Raw genomic sequence first — 25,390 nt, forward strand, 5'->3', positions numbered from 1 at the left:
CCACAGCCACAAAAAAGGTTAAGTGCAGAACACCTTTCAGCAACTAGCAAAAAGCACAAGAGAAGAAAGATAAATGTGAATTTGTTTTGGAAGGGAGTGTTGTTGGGTTGGAATAACCCCTAAGTAGAATGATACAATAATAGTCAGACGATCCTTTTCAGACCTTTGTGATTATTCTTTCTCTAAGTCTGTGTGCTTCAGGGTGCCCTGCCTAGTTCATGTACCTCACAGTAGCTGAAGACAGGGATCTGTCTCACTACCCAAAAACAGCGATAACAGATTCTAGGAAATGTCTCACCTGAGCTGGGAAATCCACTCGAAATCATTCTCACTGCTGACATTCTCCTCAACAAGTCTAGCTGCCACATCCTTGGCATGAACTTCAATCACAATGAGAGCTGATAACACTCCCCGCTGCATCCGAGACAGCTTCCCTCGCACAAGTGCTACTAGGTCGCTCAGCTGTGCAAGGAAAGCATAACAAGTCAGGCCATGCCTTGGAGAAATATCTCGTATCTACTTGGCATTCTATAGTTAGCAATGTACTGAAGTGTGTAAGAAAACTGGAGAAAAAGAAAAGCCACTTCTCCGCCTTCCTCACAAGTTACATTTTGTGAAGGGAGGAGAAGAAACAGTACCACTCTAGACTGCCTTGGTCAGACCCCACTTGGAGTACTGTGTCTAGTTCTGAGTGCCACAATTTAAGAAGGTTATTGACAAGCGGGAACATGTGCTGAGGAAGGCAACCAAAGTGATCAAGTGTCTGGAAACCAAGTCTTATGAGGAATGGTTGAGGGAGTTGAGTACGTTTGGCCTGCTAAAGAGGAGACTGAGAGGAGGTATGGTGGCCATCTTCAAATATCTGAAGGGCTGCCACAAGCTTGTTTTCTTGTGCTCCAGAGGGGAGGACCCGAACCAATGGGTTCAAGTTACAAGAAGGGAGATTTTGACTAAACACCAGGAAGGACTTTCTGGCAGTAAGAGCTGTTCAGCAATGGAACAGACTCCCATGAGAAGCATTGGACTCTCCTTCCTCGAAGTTTTTTAAGCAGAGATTGGTTGGCCATCTGTTATGGCTGCTTTAGTTGAGATTCCTGCATTGCAGGAGGTTGGACTAGAATGAATCTCAGGGTCCCTTCCAACCCTACAATTCTGTGATAGCAGTGAAGCAAGGGCTGGTGGGCACTGTTTTGATCTTCGTCTTTATGATCTCATCTTTTTCATGATCTCTTGAGGGGGGGGCGAAGCTAATGCATAGGACATGTTTCTGGCCCACCCACCACTGACATGCAACCCCTGGAAGGTTCCCCACAAAGAAATGTTGCCATCAGGCTGAAAAAGGGTCCCCAGCCTTGGCCAACTAGGTGATATAAAAAGCAGGGTTTCAGTGCAGAAGCAACTAAGTTACACAATGAAGTGACATTTTTACCTGAGCACTTAGCTGTGGAAACAACCTGGTGGCCAAATCTCCAGCTTCCAGGGCCTCTGACACTTCTTTTGTCCAGAACGTCTGACATCCGGCAATGGTCACCTGGCCTGGCCAATCTAAGACCCATGTAGTCCGTGGTGTCTTTATTAAAAACATATGGCCTTAATATTAAATACAATGGAGAATTCCCCCCCTCCCGTTTTATCACTGTTTTAAGCATAGTAGTTGCTTCTGACCAAAGTTCCAGCCCTAGATCACCCTGTCCTACTCTATGCCCTGCTATACCCTCTGAGCTTGGCTATGCTGCTTTTTGAGTTTTTCCATATGTGAGCCAAGGTAAGACAAAAGACACCATCAACCATGGAATTCTCTTTAGCAGAAGCTTCCCAAATCCTGGCACCTCTTTTTCCAGAAAAAAAGCCCTGGCCTTACATATTCCATTGTTTCCAAAATATTGTCACCAGGTTTAAAAAATCCAATGCGTAAGTTAGGGTACAGACTGCCTACTGTGCCAATCATTTGGCTTACAGGCAACAACCGATGAACATGAGTCCGATTGATGTGCGATCGCACATGTGCTCACAGCGTTGAACCTGGAAATGACCCGAAAAGGTCACTAAAAGGGCAAAATGGGGGTGGAACAGGGGCAGGGCAGAACAGAACAGGGGGCACTTATATGCACTCCGCCACCACATGGGGGAATGGAACAGAACCCCCACACAAAATGGTTGTTGACTGCACTTCTGCAATCCCTATCAGGATAATGCATTCCAAGAATAATCTAGATGATGAAAGAATGCTGATCCCAAAGTAGACAAGACTACAAGACACAAGTAGGAATGCAGTTATATGCACCATTAAGATCCAAGCACACAGATGGAAAACCAGAGGATTATTAGAAATATATTTCAAAGATCCGTCAGCAGAGATTGCTGTCCATTGGTTTTTAAGATGAAGCATCCCAAACCTACAAACAAGTTCCATTTCTTAAGTGAAATTTACATAGTTCTATGCAAGACACTTACCTTTGGATAAACCTTGATGGACCTTTCAATGTTGTCCCGCACACTGGCCCTCATGATCCTCTCAACTTCCAGCAACCAGTCTTCCACATTGCCAGTAGGATAAATGGGAGAGAAAAGTTTTACTTCTTCCCCTTCTGCAGAATACATGTGTGTAATTTGGAGATCTTCCTGAAAGTGCAGCTAGTGAGAGGAAGCACAGCATGAGAAGCCAAGTAGAAGAACTACCCTCCATCCCCTACTTTGCACAAGGCTGTAGATTCACTGTTGTGTGGGATCAAAAGCAAATATATAATATTACAGTCAACTTCACTACCCTAAATTCAAACCCCTTGAAGCTCACTCTGCAAATGTTCATTAACTTACTAGATGTTGATTCATATACAAAGGCATATATTTCAACATATAAGCACTTTGCTAGTTAAGGGTGCTGGATTAAAAGGTCACATAAGTATTCTCTACATCTACCAGGAAGAGACGATGCAGTGTGGTAATATGCCTCCTTATTAATCTCATTCAGCCTGAAAAAGAAGGGGCATAGGTACCAAAAAGAAGAGACTGGCACAGAACTCGGTATGTTTTGAGCTTTCTAAAATCAGTGGGCAAACTCAAAACTAACTACATTGCTTTGTTTGTGTAATTCAGTTTGTGGTCTCCTCTGAGATGCGCACCTAGTTTGCAACATGTGGTGATTGCATGGCTATCATCCACTGAGAAAAACCCTCTCTCCTCTCTCTCTCTCACACACACACAGCAAATTAAAGCATGCAGACTTGTAACTGACTTCTTTCATGTATCTAGCTAAATACCAGCTGTTACTATAATCATGATAGCATAGCAGAACCTGTTCGCTCCATTCCTCTCTGACTCTTCACAGTATAAGCAGGACCCGCAAAGTGGACGGCTTTTATTTACCCGAGCAATATTCTCAAAACACTTGCGGAGATGAGGCTGCACAGCTGTGGGGTCTTTGGTCTGAGATAGTATTTCTAACAGCTCATCATCAGAAAGGAAGTAAAATCTGCAAAGAAAGAAGACTGGTGTTTTGTTCCGGGTTTCTAGCTTTTCTGCCAGTGAAAGCACTCCAAGATTAAATGCTGAAAATGATATTTAAAACTTTGACCATAATCCTAAAACACATACTTCAGAGTAAAATCACTTTGCTAGTGGCTGGTATTGGGTGACTGAGGACATTTTCTCCCTGAAAGAACCTGGGTGCACCAGACCCTCAAAAACACACACCATAGGGTCCATATTCTCCCCCTGGACATTTCCTGAATTCTAACATATGGATTTTATCAAATGCAAGTCCTACTCAGAGTAGATCTGCAGAAATTAATGGCTCCAAGACCTGTTGTCCCTTTGCTGCATACTGTTGAAGTTCAGCCTCAAGTAACAGAATTACCTTGGGAAAGCTCCTCTCTTGGTCTCCAAGTATTCACTTAGACCTTTCTGCACCAGGTCAAGAAGCTTATTACATTCCCGCAGCTTTTCCAGCAGCCTGGGATCAGGACACACATTAATCACCTGGGAACAGCATGACCAACAACTGTTAATTCTGCTGGCACCTTAATAGATGAGTTGCAGGAACATACAGAAGCAAAGATGAGCAACTTTTAAAAATGTAATAGACTCTGTGTTTTGTAGCCAAGCATTGACATAACCTCACCTCTCTGTTCTCATCAGCATTTTTCATGATTTTTTTCCATGACCTCTCCATAGTTTGGTAGCGCTTGCTTTCCACTGGCAATTGTCTGTTGATGTCTTCCGAGCTGAAAATGGGCTCTAAATACAACCAGGAACGCTGGCATGTCAGCCATTCTTCCAAGACATCCTGACAGGAATGCATGCACATCAGGAAAAGCACACCAATAGGCACACCAATGCATATTTACTCAGATTTAATTCCGACTGAATTAAATTGAACTGACTCCCAAGTAAATGAGTACAGGGCAGGCATCCCCAAACTCGGCCCTCCAGATGTTTTGGGACTACAACTCCCATCATCCCTAGCTGACAGGACCAGTGGTCAGGGATGATGGGAATTGTAGTCCCAAAACATCTGGAGGGCCGAGTTTGGGGGTGCCTGGTATAGGATTACCACCTAAAGGAACTGGTTCCATTATTTATGTTCTGGACTCAAACTGAAAATCTCTAGGGGAAGAGTCTACAAATTATACATGTTAATATTACAAATATTAGAGTATCTGGATTTTCTTTGCAGTCTGAAGTATTCAAGCTATTGCCTACTCCATTGGTATCACAGTAAATGTCCTAATATGAAAAAGAAAGAAAACTGCAACTCTCCAGAATGATCCTTGGGCAGGTTCAAGTCTAGTTGAGTCCAGTCTAGTTGTAGTCAATTGGGCCTCGGTTGCACAGGGGATAACTCTAGATGATCTCAGTGACTGAGCTAAGATATAAGGGCTCAGATGGTCCTTTCTTCTTCTTCTTCTTCTTCTTCTTCTTCTTCTTCTTCTTCTTCTTCTTCTTCTTCTTTTGCATCTTGAGCCAAAGTTGTTCAGGGCTTTGCAGCTCAAACAACAGCCTTGAACCTAGTCCAGTAGCATATGGACAGCCAGTACAGAGGTGTCACATGCTGTTGGCTATCTGCCTCCATCAGTAGTTTAGCTCCTGCATTCTACACAAGCTAGAGCTTCCAGACCAGGCCCAAGAGCAGCCTCACATAGAGGGCATTGTTGTAATCCACTCTCAAGGTTACCAGAGCATGCACTACAGGGGCCGAGTTATCCCACTTCAGCTGTTGCTGGTCTACCAGATGAAGCTAGTAAAAAGCACTCATAGCCGCAGGTTACTTGGGCCTCTAATGAGAAAGATGCATCCAGATGTACCTCCACACTACATTTTGGCTCCTTTAGAGGGAGTGCAGCTTCACCCAGAACAGGCAAGTAGCCTATATTCTGGACACAGGAACCACCATCCACACAAAAACTCCATCTTCCCAGGGTTTAAACTCAGTTTTATTGGGTCTCATCCAGTCCACCACTGCATTAAGGCAACAATCTAGCACTTGCACAGCCTCTCCCGATTCAAATATCATGGAGATGTGGAGCTGCATGCCCTCAGAGTACTGATGGCACCATTCTCCATAACACCTAAGGACCACTCCCAACAGCTTCATATTGATAAGCATCAGTGTAAAATCTATTTAGCATTGGAGACAGAATTGTGCCTGATGGGGGGCATGAGAGGAGAGGAGGGAAGCCCCATTGTGCTAGCATAACTATTTAGTTGAATCCAGCCCATTATATTCAAAGAAACTATCTTCAAAGAGACTTTCACCCTAGTGAGTGTGTTTAAGACAGATACAACTGGTCTGGTGTATTAGTAAACGTCTCTTCCAGAAACTCAGTGGTAATGCATACACTGCAAAGCCATACAGGGAAGGAGTCATATTTTGGTGTTAAGCATTTTTTCAGATACATATCATGCAAGAAGAAAGCTGAGTTGCATATTCAACTTACAACATTTACATAAAATATTTGGAATGAAATCCAAATATTTACAACAGAGCACGGCAAAACATAAAAAGATGCAAAAAACAATGGAAGGCGCAATTTAGCTCCATTTTGTGTGTGTGCCAAGTATTCGAACAATAACTGCAACATGTCCACTCATGATGATAGTACTTTCAACAGCTGACAACAAATATCAAAAGTTGTAGCTATAATAAAGGGATTTTGGCTACAATTCTTTTGCAGCACTTTTGCTGTTTAAATCCCACTGAAGCCAAGATGTTGTTAAATTCTTATGCACTATAATACTAGTAAGAAGCTACATGACAGTACTCAGGTCCTTTTTCTACAAGAAATACTACTGGACTTTTAAAATGAGCTTATGTATTTACTTTCGTGGGAATAACATTAAAACAGCAATGTTAATATGATGGTTTGAGATCTCCTAGTGACAAATAGAATCCATGAGATGTGTTGCTTAATAATTGCCAGTTTGAAAGAAGGCTTTCTGTGGTGATAGGGGTATGTTTTCCCAGAAGTGATAGGCAATGCTAACTCAGCCATTCCAGATAACAGAATGTACTCAAGCATCAGAACCTAGTAGAGAATGGGTTGCTCCATGCAAGGATCATCGTGCATAAAAACTAGAATCATGATGATGGTCACACAATTCAAGCATCAATAAATAAGGCTAGGTTGGTTATGGTTATTATGAATTAGTTGCCCTTTATTAAACAAACAGAATTTCTGCTACATTTCGGGAGATATGGGAAACTTCTTTGGAAAAATGATAGTTTACATAATTTTTAACTTCATGAGTTTTGGTGATGATAAAAATGATCATGGATTTGTATTGATTCTTCTTATAAATAGCACAATGACAGTGGAAAAAATAATTTGAGTTGTATCATTTAGATGAAAGTGAAAAAATGAGCCTCAACTGCAAAAATTGAATTAAGCAATCAATTTAGATTGGGGGCTACTGCCATAGATCCTTTTTCATTGTTTTTAGGAATCTTACTTCTATCATGAATATAAAATTCAAGAAAATCTTAATTTTGAACTCTCGATCTAAGGGATGCATTTCATTGCCACAGTTCATACATTTAGGGAATGAACCGGCTGCCCAGTTCTGAGGCCTGCTTGAGCTGAGCCCCTGCTCCTGTGATTTCTCTCCCTCAGGTGGAGGAGAAATCATGCAAGGAATCCAGTCCATATGTTACATCATCTATGTGGCTGCACAGGAATTTTTTTAGGGTTAACTCACAGGAACTGAATTCCAGCACCTCTTAGGTGGATGTCATTGCCATTGTAAGAGAATGGGGGAGGTGTTCATGCTGAGTTCCAGGACCTCTTTTTCTATAAAAAATAGCACTGTGGTTGCAGGAAACAGGGCACTCTGCATGGAGAAATTTTGCATGTATGAACTGGGGCACAGTGCTGAACAGTTAGTAAGGCCCCAGACAAATAGAAGCCCTTTAAATAATGTCCTTAGCTGAGAAAACAATGGCTATTCCTTGAACACATAGATTGAATGAGTCACATTTGGTTAACTAGACTAATGGATCACCCACATATCCCTTTAAAACCCTCAAGAGGAGGGGGTCGTTTGGTAGAGAAAACAACAACAACTAGGCACTGTTTTTGAATGTGCCAAGTGTCCCTTCTTAGGAGCCACGCAAAACTGTGAGCCAATTTATGCTTGCTTTTCACACTCCCAGTGAAATTAGCATTTATTATTCAGGGAGAATAACACTTCTCAATTTGGGCTAAATGTGGAACAGTTAGGCTCCAGAAGTCTGATCCGGCTCACATTAAATTAGTTAATGGTCCGAGTGATAGAATGTTCTCTATGAACAGCTGAAGTAATTGCTTGCAGAACGTCCTGGTGTTTGTTTATTTTAAAACCATTTTTTGAAGTGTTGTGGCTTAGTCAGATTCAAAACACCACTTCCTAGACACCTGATTAAAGATGTTCTGCGCTCTTCCAGTCTCATTGGTACTGGCAGGCATACAATCTCTCTCAGAGACAGGCTGGAGGTTCAGAAATTACTTTGCTCTCTGCTCTTCAGATTTCGTGGGCAGACAGGTGTGTAATGAAGTGTCTTCTTCAAAGCAGGCAGCACTGAGACTTGTGTGGACGGTCAAGAAGCCATACAGAAATATAAATGTGTGTCGAAGCTTTCTGAGACTGAGGTGAAGGGCATCTGAGTCCTAAACATTCATAGTGGTGTATCTCTGCCTTCAACCCCAATATGATGGATATACAACTTAACCCCTTTGCCTCTTATCCTGTTGCCCATTCTTCTTGTAGCAATGAATTGCTGTAGCAGTTTTAGTAAACTGAGGATGGTTTATATGTCCCTTCATAGTCTTTGTCACCATTCCATTTTCTGTCCCCCTAATATGCCTTAACTACCAAGATAGAAACATTTTATTACAATGCCTGAAATTACTACTCTGTGGGGAGGTTTTTCTTCTTCAGTAAAAAAAATCTCAATGCCTTCACCATGTGGAAATCCCATATCAGTAAAAGGAGTAAAAAAGAAGGGAAGGCCAGGCACAATTCCACATCCAAATCCACACACAGCGCACACATGATCACATCAGAGCAAGCTTGTCACCTGATTCCTTACAGCCTTGGGTTCCATCCCTTTCTCATCCTGAGGCAATCAGAACATACTCTGCAGACTCTGGTTCAAGCGCATAAGGGTGGCTAATGCCCATTAATAAAGCAAAAGAATGATAACATAAAAGCACATGTTCTGCTTTGTCAAAACACTTCACCAATAAAAGTACTGTACTATTATTACCTGTTCATTGCAAAAGACCTGCTTGCTTCCATCAGTAACTAAAAGGCTTATTTAAGATATTTGAGTGTAAGGTCTGCCATCAAATTGCCGTAAGTGCGGGTGTGTGCACACAATTTAAAGCACATTAGGGATGGATGGGAGGAAGGTGCTTCTCTCCCTGCCCCCAAACCAGAATGAGTTCAAAGATGAAACTACACCAGCAAAATTCTTATAATTGTGTGTGTGAGTGCAGCATGGAGGGTAGGTGGGAGAGAGGTGCTGAACCCTCCTGCTTCTTCACTTTTACACCTGAAATGGGTTTTAAACCCTTTCATCTGGTTATGTCTTATCTTGAAGTCTCAGTGGAACAAAAGGAAACTCTGAAAGCCATTGAAGGGTGGCATTCATTTGAACATGTCTTTGGGCCAGAACTACAGTTCTCTGACGTAGCTCCACCACCATTATGTCTAGTTTGGCCCTAATCTACTCATATGCCTAATGGTGAGACCTAGCAATTACCGGTAACACCTTACAAAATCAGGCTCTTCAGGGTGAACCTGGTCAATAGAGTGATTAAATATGCAAGGGCATAATTTGTTGTTTATAAAAAAAAGTGCCAAATTTTCACAGGATGAAAAATTCTCTTTAAATTACTGAAAGAAGTGAAGCCTTGTGGCTATCCAGTCTCATTAAAGTCAGAATCTGATCCAAAGCTCTGTGTAAACTATAAACGGTACACAGAGCTCCCATGTCAACAGGGTCTGATCTCCGAGCCTGTATTGGAGGTATGTATACAAAATTGTCCTCAGCCTATTCTCATTCTCACAGCTAAACTGGAGTATCCCCTCTGTTATATCAGATTCCACTTTCAAGCACACAAAAGAATCTAGAAAATTATTACCTGCGTCATCTTTAGCTTATTTTCCCAAGTGTTGATCCTTTCCTCAAATGGCTTCTTAAATGGCGAGAAAGACATGCTTTGAGTCATAACAATGTGGTCATCCAGCAGCTGAGAAGCTTCATCAGGACTCTTCAGAATAAATGTTTCTGTTTCTTTATAGGGAACTACATTGAAGAGGATGTATTCCCATTCGTGCTCCATCTTATCCAAGGCCTGGGAAATGAGAAGCAATAAATCTTTAGTCCATATTGAACAGACTTTACAAAACACTTGCTTCCTTAAAGTGGCAACTAGTGAAAAGTTAATGGAGGTTAATGATCATGGTAACAGACTGAGGCTAGCTATAGAGAGAACAAACAAAGGACGTGGAAATTACTTTCCATCAGAAAAGTCGTTTGGGATAATACACAGACAGACAGGTATAGGAGTAATTGCCAACGAGTTCCTTCCAAGCTCAAGTTATCTAGCATTCTCCAGATCTCCCATACATTCCAAACATCATGCCAAATTAAGAAGTACCTATTTTGCTAGCACATTCAGAAAGTCTACCTATTTTTAAAAAACATTATTTTTAGCTGACTAGTGCTTTTGTTAGACATTTTCAGAAATATTTAGGGCAAATGTTAAAATCCCTGGATATGAGGAACAATCAGAAGATAAGCATTCATCTACAGAAAACACTGCAGCATAAAGGATGACACCGCAAGGAAGGTCAGACAGAATGGTCTCCTTACATGCTCAATTGAGTATTCCTTCCCTGCAATCTCAGCTATTTTGGCTATGGTCTCGATGTGATCCTGAAGCTTCATCTCCAGACAGCGTGCAAACGTCAAATTGGCCTTCGGCCTCACATTGATTTTGATCTCTTCAGAAAGCATCTCCCAATGACGGTTGCGCATACCAGGATTGCGTAGACCTTGAATCAGGGGTATGTATGGTCTGAATTCCTCAATCTTGCCACGGATTTCCACTGCAACTTCCTGGCATGCTTAACAAAATATAAATAAATGTACCATCAATCTACAGTTCTAAGGTTACATAATATAGTGCAAATCAGAAACACTGTGTGATATCAGAACAGACTCATTGAAATAAACAGATGTAAATTACTTAAGTCCACTTGTTTCAATGGGTCTACTCTGACTATGACAAACATATCAGCCATTGTGTGCAGAAACACAAGACTAAATTGTTTGCTTTAGGGAAAGGGTACTGGGCAACACAATGTTACACTATCCAAAGGGGGATGTATGTTGCCCATAATTTGATCCTTATTTGCACGTTTGAATCAATACCATAATATTTTCTTTCATACATGTATTTGCTCCCTTTTTAGTTATAGGAAAGGTACAAGCTCTGCAAAGAATAGGAGATAATGGTTTGTAGTCAACATTTGTCAGAGCAAGCATTCATGTTTACCCAATCTCCCCTCTCCTCCCCCTACATGCTGTTCTGGGGGTTCTCCCGACATTCCAGATTTGAAGAAGTGGGGAGAAGAGGCAAGAAAGTTCCACTGTGCTTCTACTAGGCAGGGGTGGCTAACTCCCAAGAGACTGCGGTCTACTTACAAAATTAAAAACTGGCAGTGATCTACCCTCATGGGAGGGTGTTCAAGTCAATGAGTGAACTCCATCTTCCATTCTGCAAATTGTGCAACAATGGAGGGCGGGGCAAGGGGGCGATTTTGACAATGCTAAGGAAAGGGACCCAGCATGATCTACCAAAACCTCCTGGGGATCTACCAGTAGATCACGATCAACTTATTGGACATCTCTGTACTAGAGCAACAATGAATACAGCAACAATGAATACAGTCCATCTGCTTTTAAATGATTAAATTTAGCAAACTGTGATGTACGGGTGTGTAGCCTCCATTTATTCTTGCAATGAAGGACTAACACCCCAGCACTGTCTTTGACAAGATCAGAACATTGTGATATAAGAAAAGCCAATTCTGGAAGACTTGCTCTATTACACAACTGTGTATTTTTAATCCTTCTGCTTTGAATGAGTCACCTTCCCTCATACATATTCCTTCAACTCCTCCTCTGTTAAGGTTGATTCACTGCAGCACTTAGAACAGAATTAATTGTTTAGAATAAAATACAAGTCAAGAAAAGAAACAAGATTCCCCCACTACAGAATATTTTACAGTGTTAATATGAAGCCATTGTAAATATAATTTTAGAGAAAGTTTGCAGTTCTACTATACCTTTACAATTTCTAAAATGGTTGCAAGGGATGCTAAATCTGTCAGTTTTGATTTCTGTCCATTTCTCATTTCCCCAATATTAATTTCAGTTGATCCCATTTCTGAATCTGTTTGCTTTTTAAAAAAATGACATTTCAAGGCTCTGTAGCTACCTGGAATATCCTTGAACTGTTTCACACACTTGTGCATTGTCTTAAAGGACTCGTTGACATTCTTCTCCAGCTGTTCTGCATCAATTGCAGACAGAGGATCATTCATCCAGCTGTCAGCCCAGCGAAGCCAGTCCGATGCTGTAGTCCAGAGATCATAGAAGGGCTGAAAGTCCTTAACCATCCTGGACAGCTTATCATACTGGAAAAACCAGAATATTACTAACTGCTAATGGGCACATATTCCACAGAAAAATAACCTGTAATGTCTTCCAAGCAATTCCAGTATGCCATCAGGGTGTACGTTCACTAGGTTGTTCTCTCGACTTTGTTGGTATAAATAAGTCAGCAGGGAGCCTTGAACTGATTTCATGAGAGTACCTTCTGTTTGTCTAGTGGGCAAGGGACCTTCCCTTTGTTTCTTGGGCACAATATGTGACTACACATCTGCCCAGATCACAATAGTCCCAGAGTTTCCATGTGGGTTGGGTCCAGGCTATCTGAAGGAGCTTGTCGCCCTATGAGACTGCCTGAGCTTTGAGATCTTCCAGGGAGGGTTTTCTCTTGGTCCTACTGCCTTCATAGGCACTTTTGGTGAGGACACAAGAGAGAATCTTATTCGTGGCTGCTCCCAGATTGCTGAACTCTCTTCCATGGGAGGCTAGGCTGGCCCCCTCTCTGATTTCTTTTCAGCGGCAGGCAAATACTATTTTGTTCAGACAGGCCTTTGGCCACTAACTTGGCTGTTGTGGCAGGATCTTCTAAGGGTGGGTGATGTACTTTGTGTGTGTGTGTGTGTGTGTGTGTGTGTGTACACTTCTAAATGGTTCGAAGTGTTTACAATGCTGTTTTAATAGTTACTTTTTCCATTTAAAAAAATATTTATATTAATTGCCTGTTTGTAGTGGTATTTATTTTAATTCATGCTGTGAGCCACCTTGGGAGAAAGGCAGGTTATAAATAAAAGTAACTAAATAAATAAATAGGGAAAGAGAGGAGAAAGGAGAACAGACACACACTCTACAAAAGTGCACACAAACCGTATTATCCTATGTATAAAGGGAACAAAATCCAGTCATTAAACAACAACATTGATTTCAACAGGAAGAACTTGATCATATAACTGCACTCTCATTCAGAACCATGTGACATGCTTCTATTTGACTAGATCACTTCTTCTCTTTCTGTTTGTTTCAAATATTTTATTTTAGTTAGCCATTATTATTACATAACCACATAAAGATTCCAACACAATTAATTCTGCTATATTAGAGATCTCACACAATTATTAATACCTATTTAAAGCATAAAAATGCAAAAAATATAAACAATGATTTGTATTTCTCCTTATCCTCTATGGAAAAGAAGCAAATACAACGTCTCATTCTTTTTAAAAGTAGCATCTTTAAAATAAAAGATTTTTTTAATAGCATCTTTAAAAACAAAAACAAAAAAACCAACAGCAACAAAAAAGTGTTAATTAAATAGCACATTTGGAGTTTTAAGGTTTCAGTAAATGAAATCATTGTATAGAAATTCCTAATCCTCAATAGCTGCTTCTTGCTTCTGAGCTGGGAGCCAAGCCAACAATATAGCTTGCAGCCATACGTTTATGAAAGTTTTGAGATCTCTGCCACATGAATTGCTTCATGAATGCCTTGCATCTTCCAGCTCTTGTTGCATGAGCTCTCCCAAAAAACTGAAAATAATTTAATGAAGTGGAGTGGCTAGCATACTGCTTTGCTCTGTGCCAGTTTAGTGAAACCACATGGTTAGAAAATGAAGGTGAGCAACATGGCGGAGTTATAAAGAAAGACTAGCAATATCTGGTGATGTTTCTGCTGTTATCAACAGAGATGCAAAAATTACAGTGAAGGTAGCAAGGGAGCTGGGAACTTACGTTAGTCACTGGCACACCAAAAATCCGTTCCCTGTTGTTGTACAGTAATGCCAATTGCTGGGAGTCCTTCAAATGCTTCTTAATTCTTCTTGCTTCATTGGCTATCTCATGTGCCCGGTTTATATCACTGTGCGCAGAAAACCCTGCAACAGCAATCTGTGAAAGAAAAGCAGTCATAGCAAGCAGGGAGATAGAGCCCATGATACATAACCATAGATTTGGGAGAGGTAGATAGTATATTTTAAGATCCTTTAAAAGGTCATAAATACTGGATAGAATCCTGGTAATAGCAAGTCTCAGATGGCTATGAGTTTTTACCGTGTAAAGTGGAAACACTTCCCTCTCTCCTGGTCACATTGGAACTTGCTAGCTAAGGATAATAATGCACCCTGAGTAATGGACAATCACCCACAACAATGATCTCTATGTCCCTAGGCTCAATGAGGAATAGACCCGGCTAACTCCATGTGTCAAGCTCTTATTTTAGTTCATCCCCAGCTACCCGCTGATGATAGTTGATACTTAAAGTGAGTGTAGAGGACAACTCTGGTGCCCATTATCAGTACCTGAAGACCATCCAGCCGTTCCAAGAAGTTGGTTTGATCCATGAGCTGAATTTTACGGAATCTTTCTTCATCTTCAATGTGCTGCTGCCTTATCAATTCAATCTGTGTGGTGATCTTCAGAGGCCAGCCGCTTGCAGCCCACCTGACAACATAAAGAGAGTCACACAAATGCACCATGTATCCAATCCTCTGAGATGATCAAAGCTGTAGCTCAGCAACATCTAGTGGGGCACAGGTGCCCCCCAAACCCTGCCTTGCATGTGTGTGCTGAGTCTTACAAATTGGGTGCCTGGGACGCACTATACTACAAATCTGTAATAAAATGCTGGCACCCCTGGGCAACTCTCAAATCCCCGTGAGCACCTTGCACCCACACAGAAATACACAGCCTAACAATTTCATGCTGTGCAGCCCCCAAATTCACTGGCTTTTCATGAAAAATAAAACAAAATAAAGGCCTCTGGTTTGCTAAAAGCCTCAGAAACAAGAAGGTTGCTTCAATCCCTGGCCCAGAGGCTGGCACCACCACTGGTTCTGCATTTGAATAAGGTAGTTCAGTGGGCATCTTTTCTGGCGGCCTGAAGAGATTTGCTGAAGCCCTTTGATGTGCAAATAAAGCCCTGAGGCAGAAAATATGGTATCTGAAGCCAAAGGTCTTGCTCTGACTGCAGGGGAAATGCCTTGTGCTTACTTGTCATTGAAGTCATCTTGAGTCAAATTGTAGAGGAAATCCTCCATGACTTCGTATTCTTCCATGACCTTACTTATCAATTCCTATGCAATGACAGAAAGAGAGAGAGGAGCCGACAAGCAGGGCTTTGCTTGCATGATCAAAATTTCATCCCATCTGTGTTATAATATTGTTGCACACAAAAATGCTGCCTATAAGTCAAATGTCTGGGTATGGTGGTATTCGAGTACAGTGAAAGAGGGATAAGGAATACACTTCTACAGTTCTTCTTAGGTTACAACAACACAGAGGACCCAGCAGGCCTGAGGAGTCTCAAGAAGCACTGGGTAAATGTGTTTTCTGTACCTTATTGTTTCATGAAAAAACTTTAATAAAAATCTTAACACAAAAAAGAAAAAGAAAAAAAGCAGCAGCACGGGTGGAATTCAACATCATGCTGTGGTGAACATCCCATCAGCAGAAGCTTTGCAGCTTACCTGATGGAACAACCCCTCTCCTCTCTTCCTGGGGGGGGGGGGGGTTCTTCGACACCTACTCCTGAGCAAATTTCAGGAGGGGGACCAGGGGAGGAGGGGAGCCCTTGTGCAAGGCACATTAAGTGAATCTTGCTCACTGCTTCAGGCTTGAGAACAAACAAGGTACCCAAAGCTTGAGAAGTGCCACAGCCCATTGAAATGGTGTATTAAAATTCCAATCTGGTTACATTAATATGATACCACCCTGGTATGGTTAAGAAGTCAATGTCAATGGGGTCACTGTTAGCCCACAAGTTATTAATATGCAAATATTCAACATCTAAAATTTGTACTGAGCAAAAAGCTTTGAAGCAGGTGTGATAAGCAATCCAAACACAGGCAGGCATTTTAACACCTATCCCACCCTAGACACCTGCATGCTCTTTAAGCGAATTCATGACAATGGTTGGTAGTCAGACAGCTGTCAGCCCAACTTGAAGGCATGATGGTTTACACACACATTCATCCACATACGATAGTGCAGATGCTTAAAAGGTGTATTGGTGAAATTTCATGCACTGAGTTAAGATCTGCTTTCCAGGGATTTTGTTAGCAAACTATGCATGAATAGCATGCATCTGCTTCTTACATCTGCTCCCTAAAATAATGAACTGGGAATTTGTCAACAGCTGTAGAGTTCCTTAATACCTTCAGTGCTACCTGATGAAGTGTTTTTGTAACTACCAACTTGCATCTGCATCTGCTAAGAGAATTTGATTTATTCAAAGCAGCCCACAATTACTGTTCTGGTCAGGATGCGGTACTGGATTAAAAGTTCAGTGATCTGCCCATTATCTACTTCACTCCAATAGTTTGATGCTACACATGCAGCCACTTTTTACCTCCTGCACTTTTTGCTTCTCAGGGATTCCTTTCATCCACTCCCGCAGCTCAGCCAGCTCCTCAATGCTGTTTGGTTTTTCATAAATTTTTCGGCTGATGGCTTTGAAAGCTTCACAGATCTGCAGAAAGAAGTGATGACTCTCTGAATGATAATATTTACACAAATAGTGAAATCGTTTGATATAACTCAAAAGTAATTATAAGAATTCAATGTTCCTTTAAAAACAACAACAACGGAATATGGAAGGACGTTGGACATATGGAAACAGAGATTCTGACCAGGACAACATCACACCATGTACCTTTCTTAACTAAATATTAGGCAGGGAGGAAACATGGGGCGGAGGCAGCCAAACACTCAATGGAATGTGTCCCTGAACTTCAGCTGTGCTTCATCTAAAGTCATCAAGACGATCATGATGATTGGGATGGCATTGGGGATTAATAAAATGAGAATGGTGTAGCAGATTAGAAATGCTATAAAGAATACTGAAAAAGAAGGTTTTTGCACATGAATATGTTTGAAAGTGGCAATAGGAGAACCATAAACCTTTTTATATGATGCTCTTCCTGTACTGACACATTTGTGCAGAAGCACTTGACTTAACCAGCTGTTAGATCTCACACTAGAACAATCCCCAGCAGTACATATATTTATATATACATGCTAAGAAGAGTTCAAAATTGCTGTTATGACTGCAATTCATTTCTTTTCCTTGTAACTTGTTTGCAATTGTAAACTTCCAGAAACAGCTACAGAATTACTCCTCTGGATGAGTACCAAGTATGAAACTCACATCTTCCACTTGCTCATGTAAATTCTTAGCCAATATATCCAGCATAGTGGTGGCCAACGCTTTGCATTTCTTGGAAAGGTTTTGCCGTACGCCTTCAACGCTGAGATGAAAGGGGCCAATCACCATGCTACCGGGCAAGCTGTTGTCCAGCAACTCCTTTTCTGCCATATGCTTGTTAACGATCTCTCTCACCTCTTGAGCAGGAGGGCACTGCTCCAGATATGGTCTAGAGAAATATAGAATTATTATTAAGAGAAGACTCACCACCACAACACAGGTAAAGACAGGCATACTGCATACTGTGCCAGAATATGATTTCCCACTTACAGCAGGAACGTATCATTTATAAACGGCAAATGTAACCAGTGAAAGGCTTCAAGGCCACTCAACAAATCTGCACTTGCAAAAGCCCTTGGAGATTAGAGGAAGGAAGCTGAGTCTGTTGTGCTGCAAGATCCACAGTCGGAGGAAGTATTGCTTCTGATTACTAGTTGCTGGAAACTGCAGGAGGGCAGAGTGCTCTTGTGCCCAGGTCCTGCTTGTGGGGCTTCCCACAGGCATCTGTGTGGCCACGGTGAGAACAGGATGCTGGACAAGGTGGGCTATTGCCTTGATCCAGCAGGCTCCTCTTACGGCCTTATGATTGCTCTGAATAAACACAAGGGGGTGGTGGTGATGGAGAGGTCTTTGCTTCTAGCACTTAGGAAGGAAGAAAGATATAAATACCTTCAGGGTAGAATGGCAGTTTTTTAAAAAACTCAAGGGTTCTTAAGGCCAGATTTACCTACTGTGTTCTTTTAGGTGTACACTTAAGATTTTGAAGTGCACAGTTAAAATGTAAGGTGTGAATACAAGAAGCGGTTGCTTGTTGCTCCCTGTTACGTGTATGCTTGGAGGCACCTAGATTTGTTACCTTAGGTGTGTAAAAGCCCCAAGAAAAGAAAACAGGTAGCCAATGACCACACTGATGCTAAAACAACAATGTACAGTGGTACCTCGGGTTACATACGCTTCAGGTTACCTACCCTACGCTTCGGGTTACAGACTCCACTAATCCAAAAATAGTACCTCGGGTTAAGAACTTTGCTTCAGGATGAGAACAGAAATTGTGCTCCAGCGGCACAGCAGCAGCAGGAGGCCCCATTAGTTAAAGTGGTGCTTCAGGTTAAGAACAGTTTCAGGTTAAGAATGGACCTCCGGAATGAATTAAATACTTAACCCGAGATACCACTGTAATCTGTTTCACAGTGTAGCTCATAGTACCATGGGCACAGTCCTAAGTTTTCTTCCATGAACAGAACATCATCCTCCCAAATGGGGTTTTCCTACTTCCTTTCCTGAACATCACTTATGGAGACTGGGAGACTCTTGGGAATCATGTGGAATATGACATGGGGGCCTGCAGATAAAGGGTGAGTTGACCAAGTTCCCTCCTACCATGTGCACAGATAAGTAACTTAGGGTCCAAGCCCATGTATTTGGGGGAACTTTGTCTTCTTCAGAACACATTTGCCACTGAAAGTGAAATCAATGCAGAAGGCACTGCATTAATCTACCCATGCAACTATAGAAAAGCCTCTTATGCATTCCCTGCTCTTCCCTTTAAAAGCTACATACTTTAGGAGGCTGTTGATGTCACGGTTATTCAGTTCCAAGTACTTTTCATAATTCTTGGCATAAGCTTGGAGGGGAATCAGGGCTTTGCGGATACAGGTGATGATGGTTTTGCGCAGTTCGATCACAGGTGGCTCATACAGACCCACTGACTCCAGCAACGGTGTGCCACAAATGAACATGTTTTCAAGCACGTGCTGAACAAGGGACAAAAGAACAGCCATTCAGCACAAACTGCTTCTATTTTCTCCTTCAAGTCTGTTGTACAAAATTGAAATCCGTCTACTGCTAGACAGTTAATGCTCCTCCTGCTCTTTGTATTGGATACCTCAGTAAAAACCCATGCCAACCCAAGGAACCGTAGCCTTAATCATAATACAGGTTACCATATATGTTTACCAGACTTTGTATAAACGAAAGCTTGCAGGGGTCTCAATTTAGAGATCCATCTTTAATGTATGGAGCCCCACTAGAATTTCTGGTCATAGTACTTGTGGTTTGCTGCAAATGTTGCCTCACTTGCACTACAGCTTATCTCTATGAGTTGCTCTTGGCTGAAAGCTGCCTACCCCAGCATTCAAGAGGTTAGGTATTTTGGATAATCTAGCCTTTAACATGGATTGTTGGCTTTCAAATGATACAACCATGTGCAACTTAGTGTGCTTCAGATTTTTATGAGATCATGCTCTGTGCCCTAAACAATACCTGCAGAGATCATTTCAAGGAGGCAGGAGACCCAATATGTAAGACACCTCTTGATGGGAAAAGGACCTCCCACCTTAGCCAAAACCAACAACAGCACATTTCAAAAACTGCAGACAAGCAATCTTTAGGTTATTGTGAAGCTCACTTTAATGATAGCTCTTGAATTATCTCGATTTTGTTATAAAAAGAAGCAAGCCTCTTTTTAAATTGAAGTGATAAGATAAATACACTAAACACATAATCACACATCTCGTACCCTGCCACTACTTCAATGTCGGTATTAACAGCTTCAGGATTTAAAATTGCAACATTATTGCCGACACTTCTTATTTGAATCTGGCATGTTTTCCTCAATGCTAAAAGTGTTGGCTGAATCATTCTCCTGTTAGCAAAATCCTCCTCCTGCAGTATCATCCCTTGCACACCACCCTGTTAAAATCTTTGAGATTTTATGTGCCTGCGCATGAGTTGCTACATGAAATCTGCAGCACAAATCAAACTTCTTCTGACATTTTCCTAACCCAGAAGAGATCAGGATGTGAAATCAAAGAAAATCTTCTATTTCTTGCATCTCACTACACATTAAATGGAGAATCACATTATCTTCTCCTACATGGAGAAAATATAAGTAATTTTCAGCAGGGCTAGACTTTCTTTCCACAGGCTTTCATTGTTGTTGTTGTTGTTGTTGTTGTTGTTTGCAAATTACAGACACAATACCAAACCACGGTACTGGTTCTGAGAAAGGCTTGTCAATCTTCAATACCACACTCCAAAACATTTGTGTTGTGTTTCTCTCCATAATATTGTTATAATGTTCCTGCAATGCAGCCATAATACCCAGATATGACTGTTGTCAACTCACAGCTTAGGCTTTTGGTGGAGCAATTCTTATGACCAGTAAGGCTACAATCTTATGCACACTTCCCTAGCAATAAGTCTAATAAACTCCATGGAACTTGCTGCTTCTGGGTACACATATAGGTAGGACTGCTCTGGAAAGTCAGCTTTGTAGTGTGCATCTCTAGTAGAAGCATCTATTTTCAGTAAGTGCATAACTTTTTACAAGATGGATCCTATTATTAGGATAAGAAGGCATTTCAAACTCTTCAAGGTAACTCACTTTCTCCAGTTGTGGTATGGTGTGGGTAGCCCAGATCCCTTTATCAAACAGAGAAACAACTGTTGTCTCAAAATTCTCCAGGGGTGTGCTGAAACGAACACCCGAAGTGTCCAGAGCCAGATCAATTATGAACAGAGGATTTTTCCGTGGCCTACAAAAAGGAAGAATATGGAGATCTCTGAGATTGTTAGGAGTGAATAGCTTCCAGAAACAATGCCTTTGCTAATTAAAAAAATAGATCAATTACTTCTCAGAAACATAGCCTAGCTCTGCTTGTGCATTTCCCGTGGAACCAGATGCCCTAAAAGGTGATACGCAACCACATCTGTATAAACAGGCATAAGCATCAAATTTAGTGGAACAAAGGGAATCACTATGATCAAAAGGCATGTCAGTATCCTCATCATGCTTGCAAATATCCCTTCCTGGATTGGCAGAAAAAGTATAGAGGGGTGTCCAGACTTATATTCACTGTCCCTCTGCAATAAGCTGGGATTCACACATATATAATATATATTAATACATATATATTAATCCAGTCTGCCTTAAAGACATATCAGAAATGAGGTAGAACATTTGCGGGGGGGGGGGGGCTGTGCTCCACACTGTTCAACTTTTCTTATTCCAAACAGACACAGAAACTTATTTCATATTCCGGTAAACCAAAATGTACACAGCTGCAATGTAACTAAATTGACTCTGGCCCTTTTGCCAGTAGCAGAAAAGGATTCTTCTTCCCGATCTTCTTTATGTTACTTGTTTAATATTTGAAGACTGTTGTGTTTTCATATATTTCCATTCCTTAGTTCAGTGAGTTCTGCTTTCCTCAACACCATGCTTTCTAACCTTAATTATTTTTTAGGTTCACACTGGAGCTTTGTTCAATTTGTTTTCATCTGTCTCAAAATGCATACTCCAGACTGGGTAACATACTTCAGCTGAGGTCTACTGTTTCAACCCACTTCTCCAATCTGCCAAGAGCAATGACTGACTTGAATTAAACTTGCTGGATGTTCGTAAGGTCTCTGTTAATATCTACTGTGCCATGCACCCCAAAAAGCATGTGTACAGACACCACATGTTTTGCAAAAATAGGTTAACACTTGTAAAAATATCCCCTTAATAAAGTGGTCTTTGCATTTCTGGGGCCTACATCCAGGAAGCATGAGCATGCAGCAGGGGTAAAAAGGTAAGGTCCAAAAGGTTTGTTGGCAGCATGCTGCCAGCGGCGGAGCACGTCTTCCCAGGGATGCTTTAATTGTGATTTCTGCATTGCAAGAGGTTGGACTAGATGACCCTCAGGGTCCCTTCCAACTCTACAATCTATGATGTTATAACGCAGGCCCCAAGACCATGCTAAACAGACACAGTAGGATCTTCTAATAAAGCCAATGAATACTAAAGCTATGGTGACTTCACTTTGTTACCTAGACTCTTTGTGATGCCTGTCAGAAGCCAGCAATAACCCCTTAACATGAGAAATATTGGTGCCCAGCAATGTCCCAGGGGGTGCTTAAGCATGCCAAAGAAGGAGCCATGACTGCAGTGTGATTTGCACAGTGATACCAATTCATCAAGAGAAAATTCAGAGAAAAAGAACCCTCCTGTTATATGAGAGCACACTGGTCAATGCTCTTTTCCTTTTCCACAAAAATAAAACATCTCTCCATTTCTCTCCTTACTTGTATGGACTGTTAACAAGGTCATCTCCCCACACCATATCTTCAGGGCAATTCAGGACACTGTGGCAGGAATCCAAGAAGAGCTGGGTGAAGTTTACCAGTGAATCCTGGATCAGATAACGTACAGAGTCCTGCAACATAAACTTGATGAGCTCCATCAGTTGATGAAGCTTGGACATCCGGTATACTTCCCACTTAGTCTCATACAAGTTGTACCAGCCTTTGCCTATGTCCCTCAAACTGCTTCTCACGGCTATCTTTAGAGTATTGATCCAAGTATCCTTAAGGAACATTGAAACCTAGATAAAAATAAAACAAAGAATGTCAACTACAGTGCCAAATGACACATCTGCTACATTTTTTTGGAAAGCTGTTTGCCAGTGTGGTGTAGTGGTTAAGAGCAGTAGACTCTTAATCTGGTGAATTGGGTTCGCTTCCCTGCTCCTCCACATGCAGCTGCTGGGTGACCTTGGGCTAGTCACACTTCTCTGAAGTCTCTCAGCCTCACTCACCTCACAGAGTGTTTGTTGGGGGGGGGGAGGGAAAGGAGAATGTTAGCCGCTTTGAGATTCCTTAGGGTAGTGATAAAGTGGGATATCAAATCCAAACTCCTCCTCTTATTCATTCTCTATGCATTTGGACACCTCTTAAGATACTGCAACCAAATTTTGCATGATTTGTTCTGAAAATCATGGAACAGGCTTTTGTCTGAGTTGGGATACAACTAGATGACATTTTTAAAGCAAGATGGTGGACTGCAACTTTCAAAATTGCACTGATTTTAACGACTGATTTTAAAACAGAACTGATTTTTTTTTGTTTTCTTAGAACTCTCAAACAACAGTGGGTACTTTCCACTAATTACATAGAATAGCATTTGGTAAGCAGGAAGATTTCAGGGGTAGCCCAGTGTGGTGCCTTTGGGATGTTGCTGGACTACAGCTCCCACCAGTGCCAGCCAGTGTGGCCAAATGGCTAGGGTTATAAGAGTTGTAGTTCAACAACATTTGGAGGGCACCAAGTCAGTTATCCCTGGCCTACTTCAGTAACATTATGAGAATGGTAACAACCATTCTGATATCAATCTACAGTACTATGAAACACATCATGCCTCATAAACTGATTTCAGATTAACAAGTTATTTTTTTTCATGGGAATATAACATTTAAGCTTAAAAACGCACCAGCATAAGACCTTGGTTTTACCAAAACATGACCAGTGCAATTCTTCCAATTATTGTCCTTTTTTTTTTAAGAAGCCCCATGCAAAGCTGATGATGTATTTCAAGGTGGAATGGAGAAAAATAGAGCACACTGTATTTTATGGTGAGACAAAGAAAAATAGAATCTTGTCCATTTCTTCATGCAGAGCAGTTTTAAAGATCATATGAAGATAGAACCACTGTGTAAGAAAGGACTTTGAAGGTTATCTGGACAAACCCACAGACACAAGGTACAGGATGACAGATGGATGTCGAGATATCTAGGCTCTTCTCAAACACCTCCAGTGAAAGAGACCCCACCTACCACCTAAAGAAGTCTGCTCTACTGTCTGCTTGTACTCTGAATGCTTAGTCAAAAGCTGCTTCCCTGGCATCCTTCCCCCTAAGTCCTTCCGTTCTTATTCCCAGGGGAAATCACCATGCCCATTGCTTCCTGCCTAACTCCCAAATTGCTTTCTGAGGTGAGTTACAGATTAAAGGAAGTTGGGGTTTTTGGAAACTGTATTGTGCAAGCAATTGGGTTGGATCCTGGTCAAAGTCACTACTTTAGGGATAGTAACACCTACGGAACCCAGGAATGAGAACAGAAAGCAGTGTCTGGGAAACTGTGTTGCCTTTTAAAATGCCTGGCTTATTCTCAAGGAGTTTCTAATCCTTCTCACTCCAAAGCAGACTGCATTTAAGAAGTCTGCGGTTAAGCAATATACTCAACCATGAGATCTAAGTGAAGAATGATGGCTGTTTGCCCCACGACTGTTTATTTACAAGAGGGAACTGCAACAAAATGTTACAACATTTGTTCAGCATTACATGCTCTATTCAAGAATACCTCATTTTCCTACCAAACCACCCTGGTTTTCTGCTCTATCCTCCCCACACTTCAACAGGCTGACATACTCCATGGCCACTGAGCATCCTTGGCTATCAGTGGACTCTTAAAGGATGTTACCCCACTTATGGTTTCTCCCCTAATTTTTTTTTTCACCTCGACAAATTGCTGATATGCTGTCGTGTGTGGATGGTGCCATTTTGACCACATAAGGCCTAACACTAATAGAATTATTATCACTTTTAATATGTGTGATTACACTTTTATCCCAGCATCTTCCATGGAGCTCATGTACGTGTTTTTTCTCTGCCAATTTTGCCCTTACAACCACCCTGTGAGTTAGATTAGGCTGAGAGAGAATGACTAGTCCCAATATCATCCAGCAAGATTCTTGGCTAAGAGGAACTATGAACCCAGGTTTCCTCAGGCCTAGTTTGACAATCTAGCCATTACATTACAATAGCACTCTCTCTCTCTCTCTCTCTCTCTCTCTCTCTCACACACACACACACACACACACACACACACACTATAGCCACTTACACTTTGCATAGCCACATCTCTGCAAAGAGTATTTCCCTGCTGCTATACCTGTGAAAAGGTCTGTTTCTGGATCTGCTCGAACTCCTCTAGTCGGCCGTACTTAGTCAGGGTTGAATGGAACAGTGACATAGCTGCAGTTTTATTGCACTCATCCCGGACCTGGCACAAAGCCATGATGACTTCTGGCCGTGTCAGGAGGGAGATGAAGCTAAAAGTTTCTTTTTGCTCATTAAATGGGTACTCAGGAACATCAATGCGACCTGGGGACACAAGAAGAGATGTTATTTCTGTAGGAACAGTAGTCATGTAGCTGTTCTTGTTAAGCATATGTAATAACCATAAATGCTGAAAAATGCATTTTATTTACTTACAGAGCAAC

At 41.5% G+C, this 25,390-nt stretch overlaps 1 protein-coding gene across 1 annotated transcript in view; it reads right to left on the minus strand.

The window, feature by feature from the left end:
• Nucleotides 1–25,390, minus strand: part of DNAH1 (dynein axonemal heavy chain 1) — a gene marked incomplete at its 5' end in the record, with an annotated part of 128,528 nt that overhangs the window by 69,024 nt on the left and 34,114 nt on the right. Inside the window, 18 exons of the mRNA XM_083488823.1 lie at nucleotides 299–462; nucleotides 1,430–1,570; nucleotides 2,455–2,634; nucleotides 3,367–3,472; nucleotides 3,857–3,978; nucleotides 4,121–4,285; nucleotides 9,621–9,833; nucleotides 10,355–10,608; nucleotides 11,985–12,183; nucleotides 13,882–14,037; nucleotides 14,448–14,589; nucleotides 15,139–15,221; nucleotides 16,496–16,615; nucleotides 17,294–17,519; nucleotides 18,911–19,104; nucleotides 20,736–20,886; nucleotides 22,418–22,716; nucleotides 25,060–25,271. Coding sequence (XP_083344949.1) covers nucleotides 299–462; nucleotides 1,430–1,570; nucleotides 2,455–2,634; nucleotides 3,367–3,472; nucleotides 3,857–3,978; nucleotides 4,121–4,285; nucleotides 9,621–9,833; nucleotides 10,355–10,608; nucleotides 11,985–12,183; nucleotides 13,882–14,037; nucleotides 14,448–14,589; nucleotides 15,139–15,221; nucleotides 16,496–16,615; nucleotides 17,294–17,519; nucleotides 18,911–19,104; nucleotides 20,736–20,886; nucleotides 22,418–22,716; nucleotides 25,060–25,271 — 3,127 coding nt within the window. The remainder of the gene's footprint in view (nucleotides 1–298; nucleotides 463–1,429; nucleotides 1,571–2,454; nucleotides 2,635–3,366; nucleotides 3,473–3,856; nucleotides 3,979–4,120; nucleotides 4,286–9,620; nucleotides 9,834–10,354; nucleotides 10,609–11,984; nucleotides 12,184–13,881; nucleotides 14,038–14,447; nucleotides 14,590–15,138; nucleotides 15,222–16,495; nucleotides 16,616–17,293; nucleotides 17,520–18,910; nucleotides 19,105–20,735; nucleotides 20,887–22,417; nucleotides 22,717–25,059; nucleotides 25,272–25,390) is intronic.

This window comes from Podarcis liolepis (assembly GCF_965112155.1).
Source record: "Podarcis liolepis genome assembly, chromosome: 2".
Classification (NCBI taxonomy): Eukaryota; Metazoa; Chordata; class Lepidosauria; order Squamata; family Lacertidae; genus Podarcis; species Podarcis liolepis.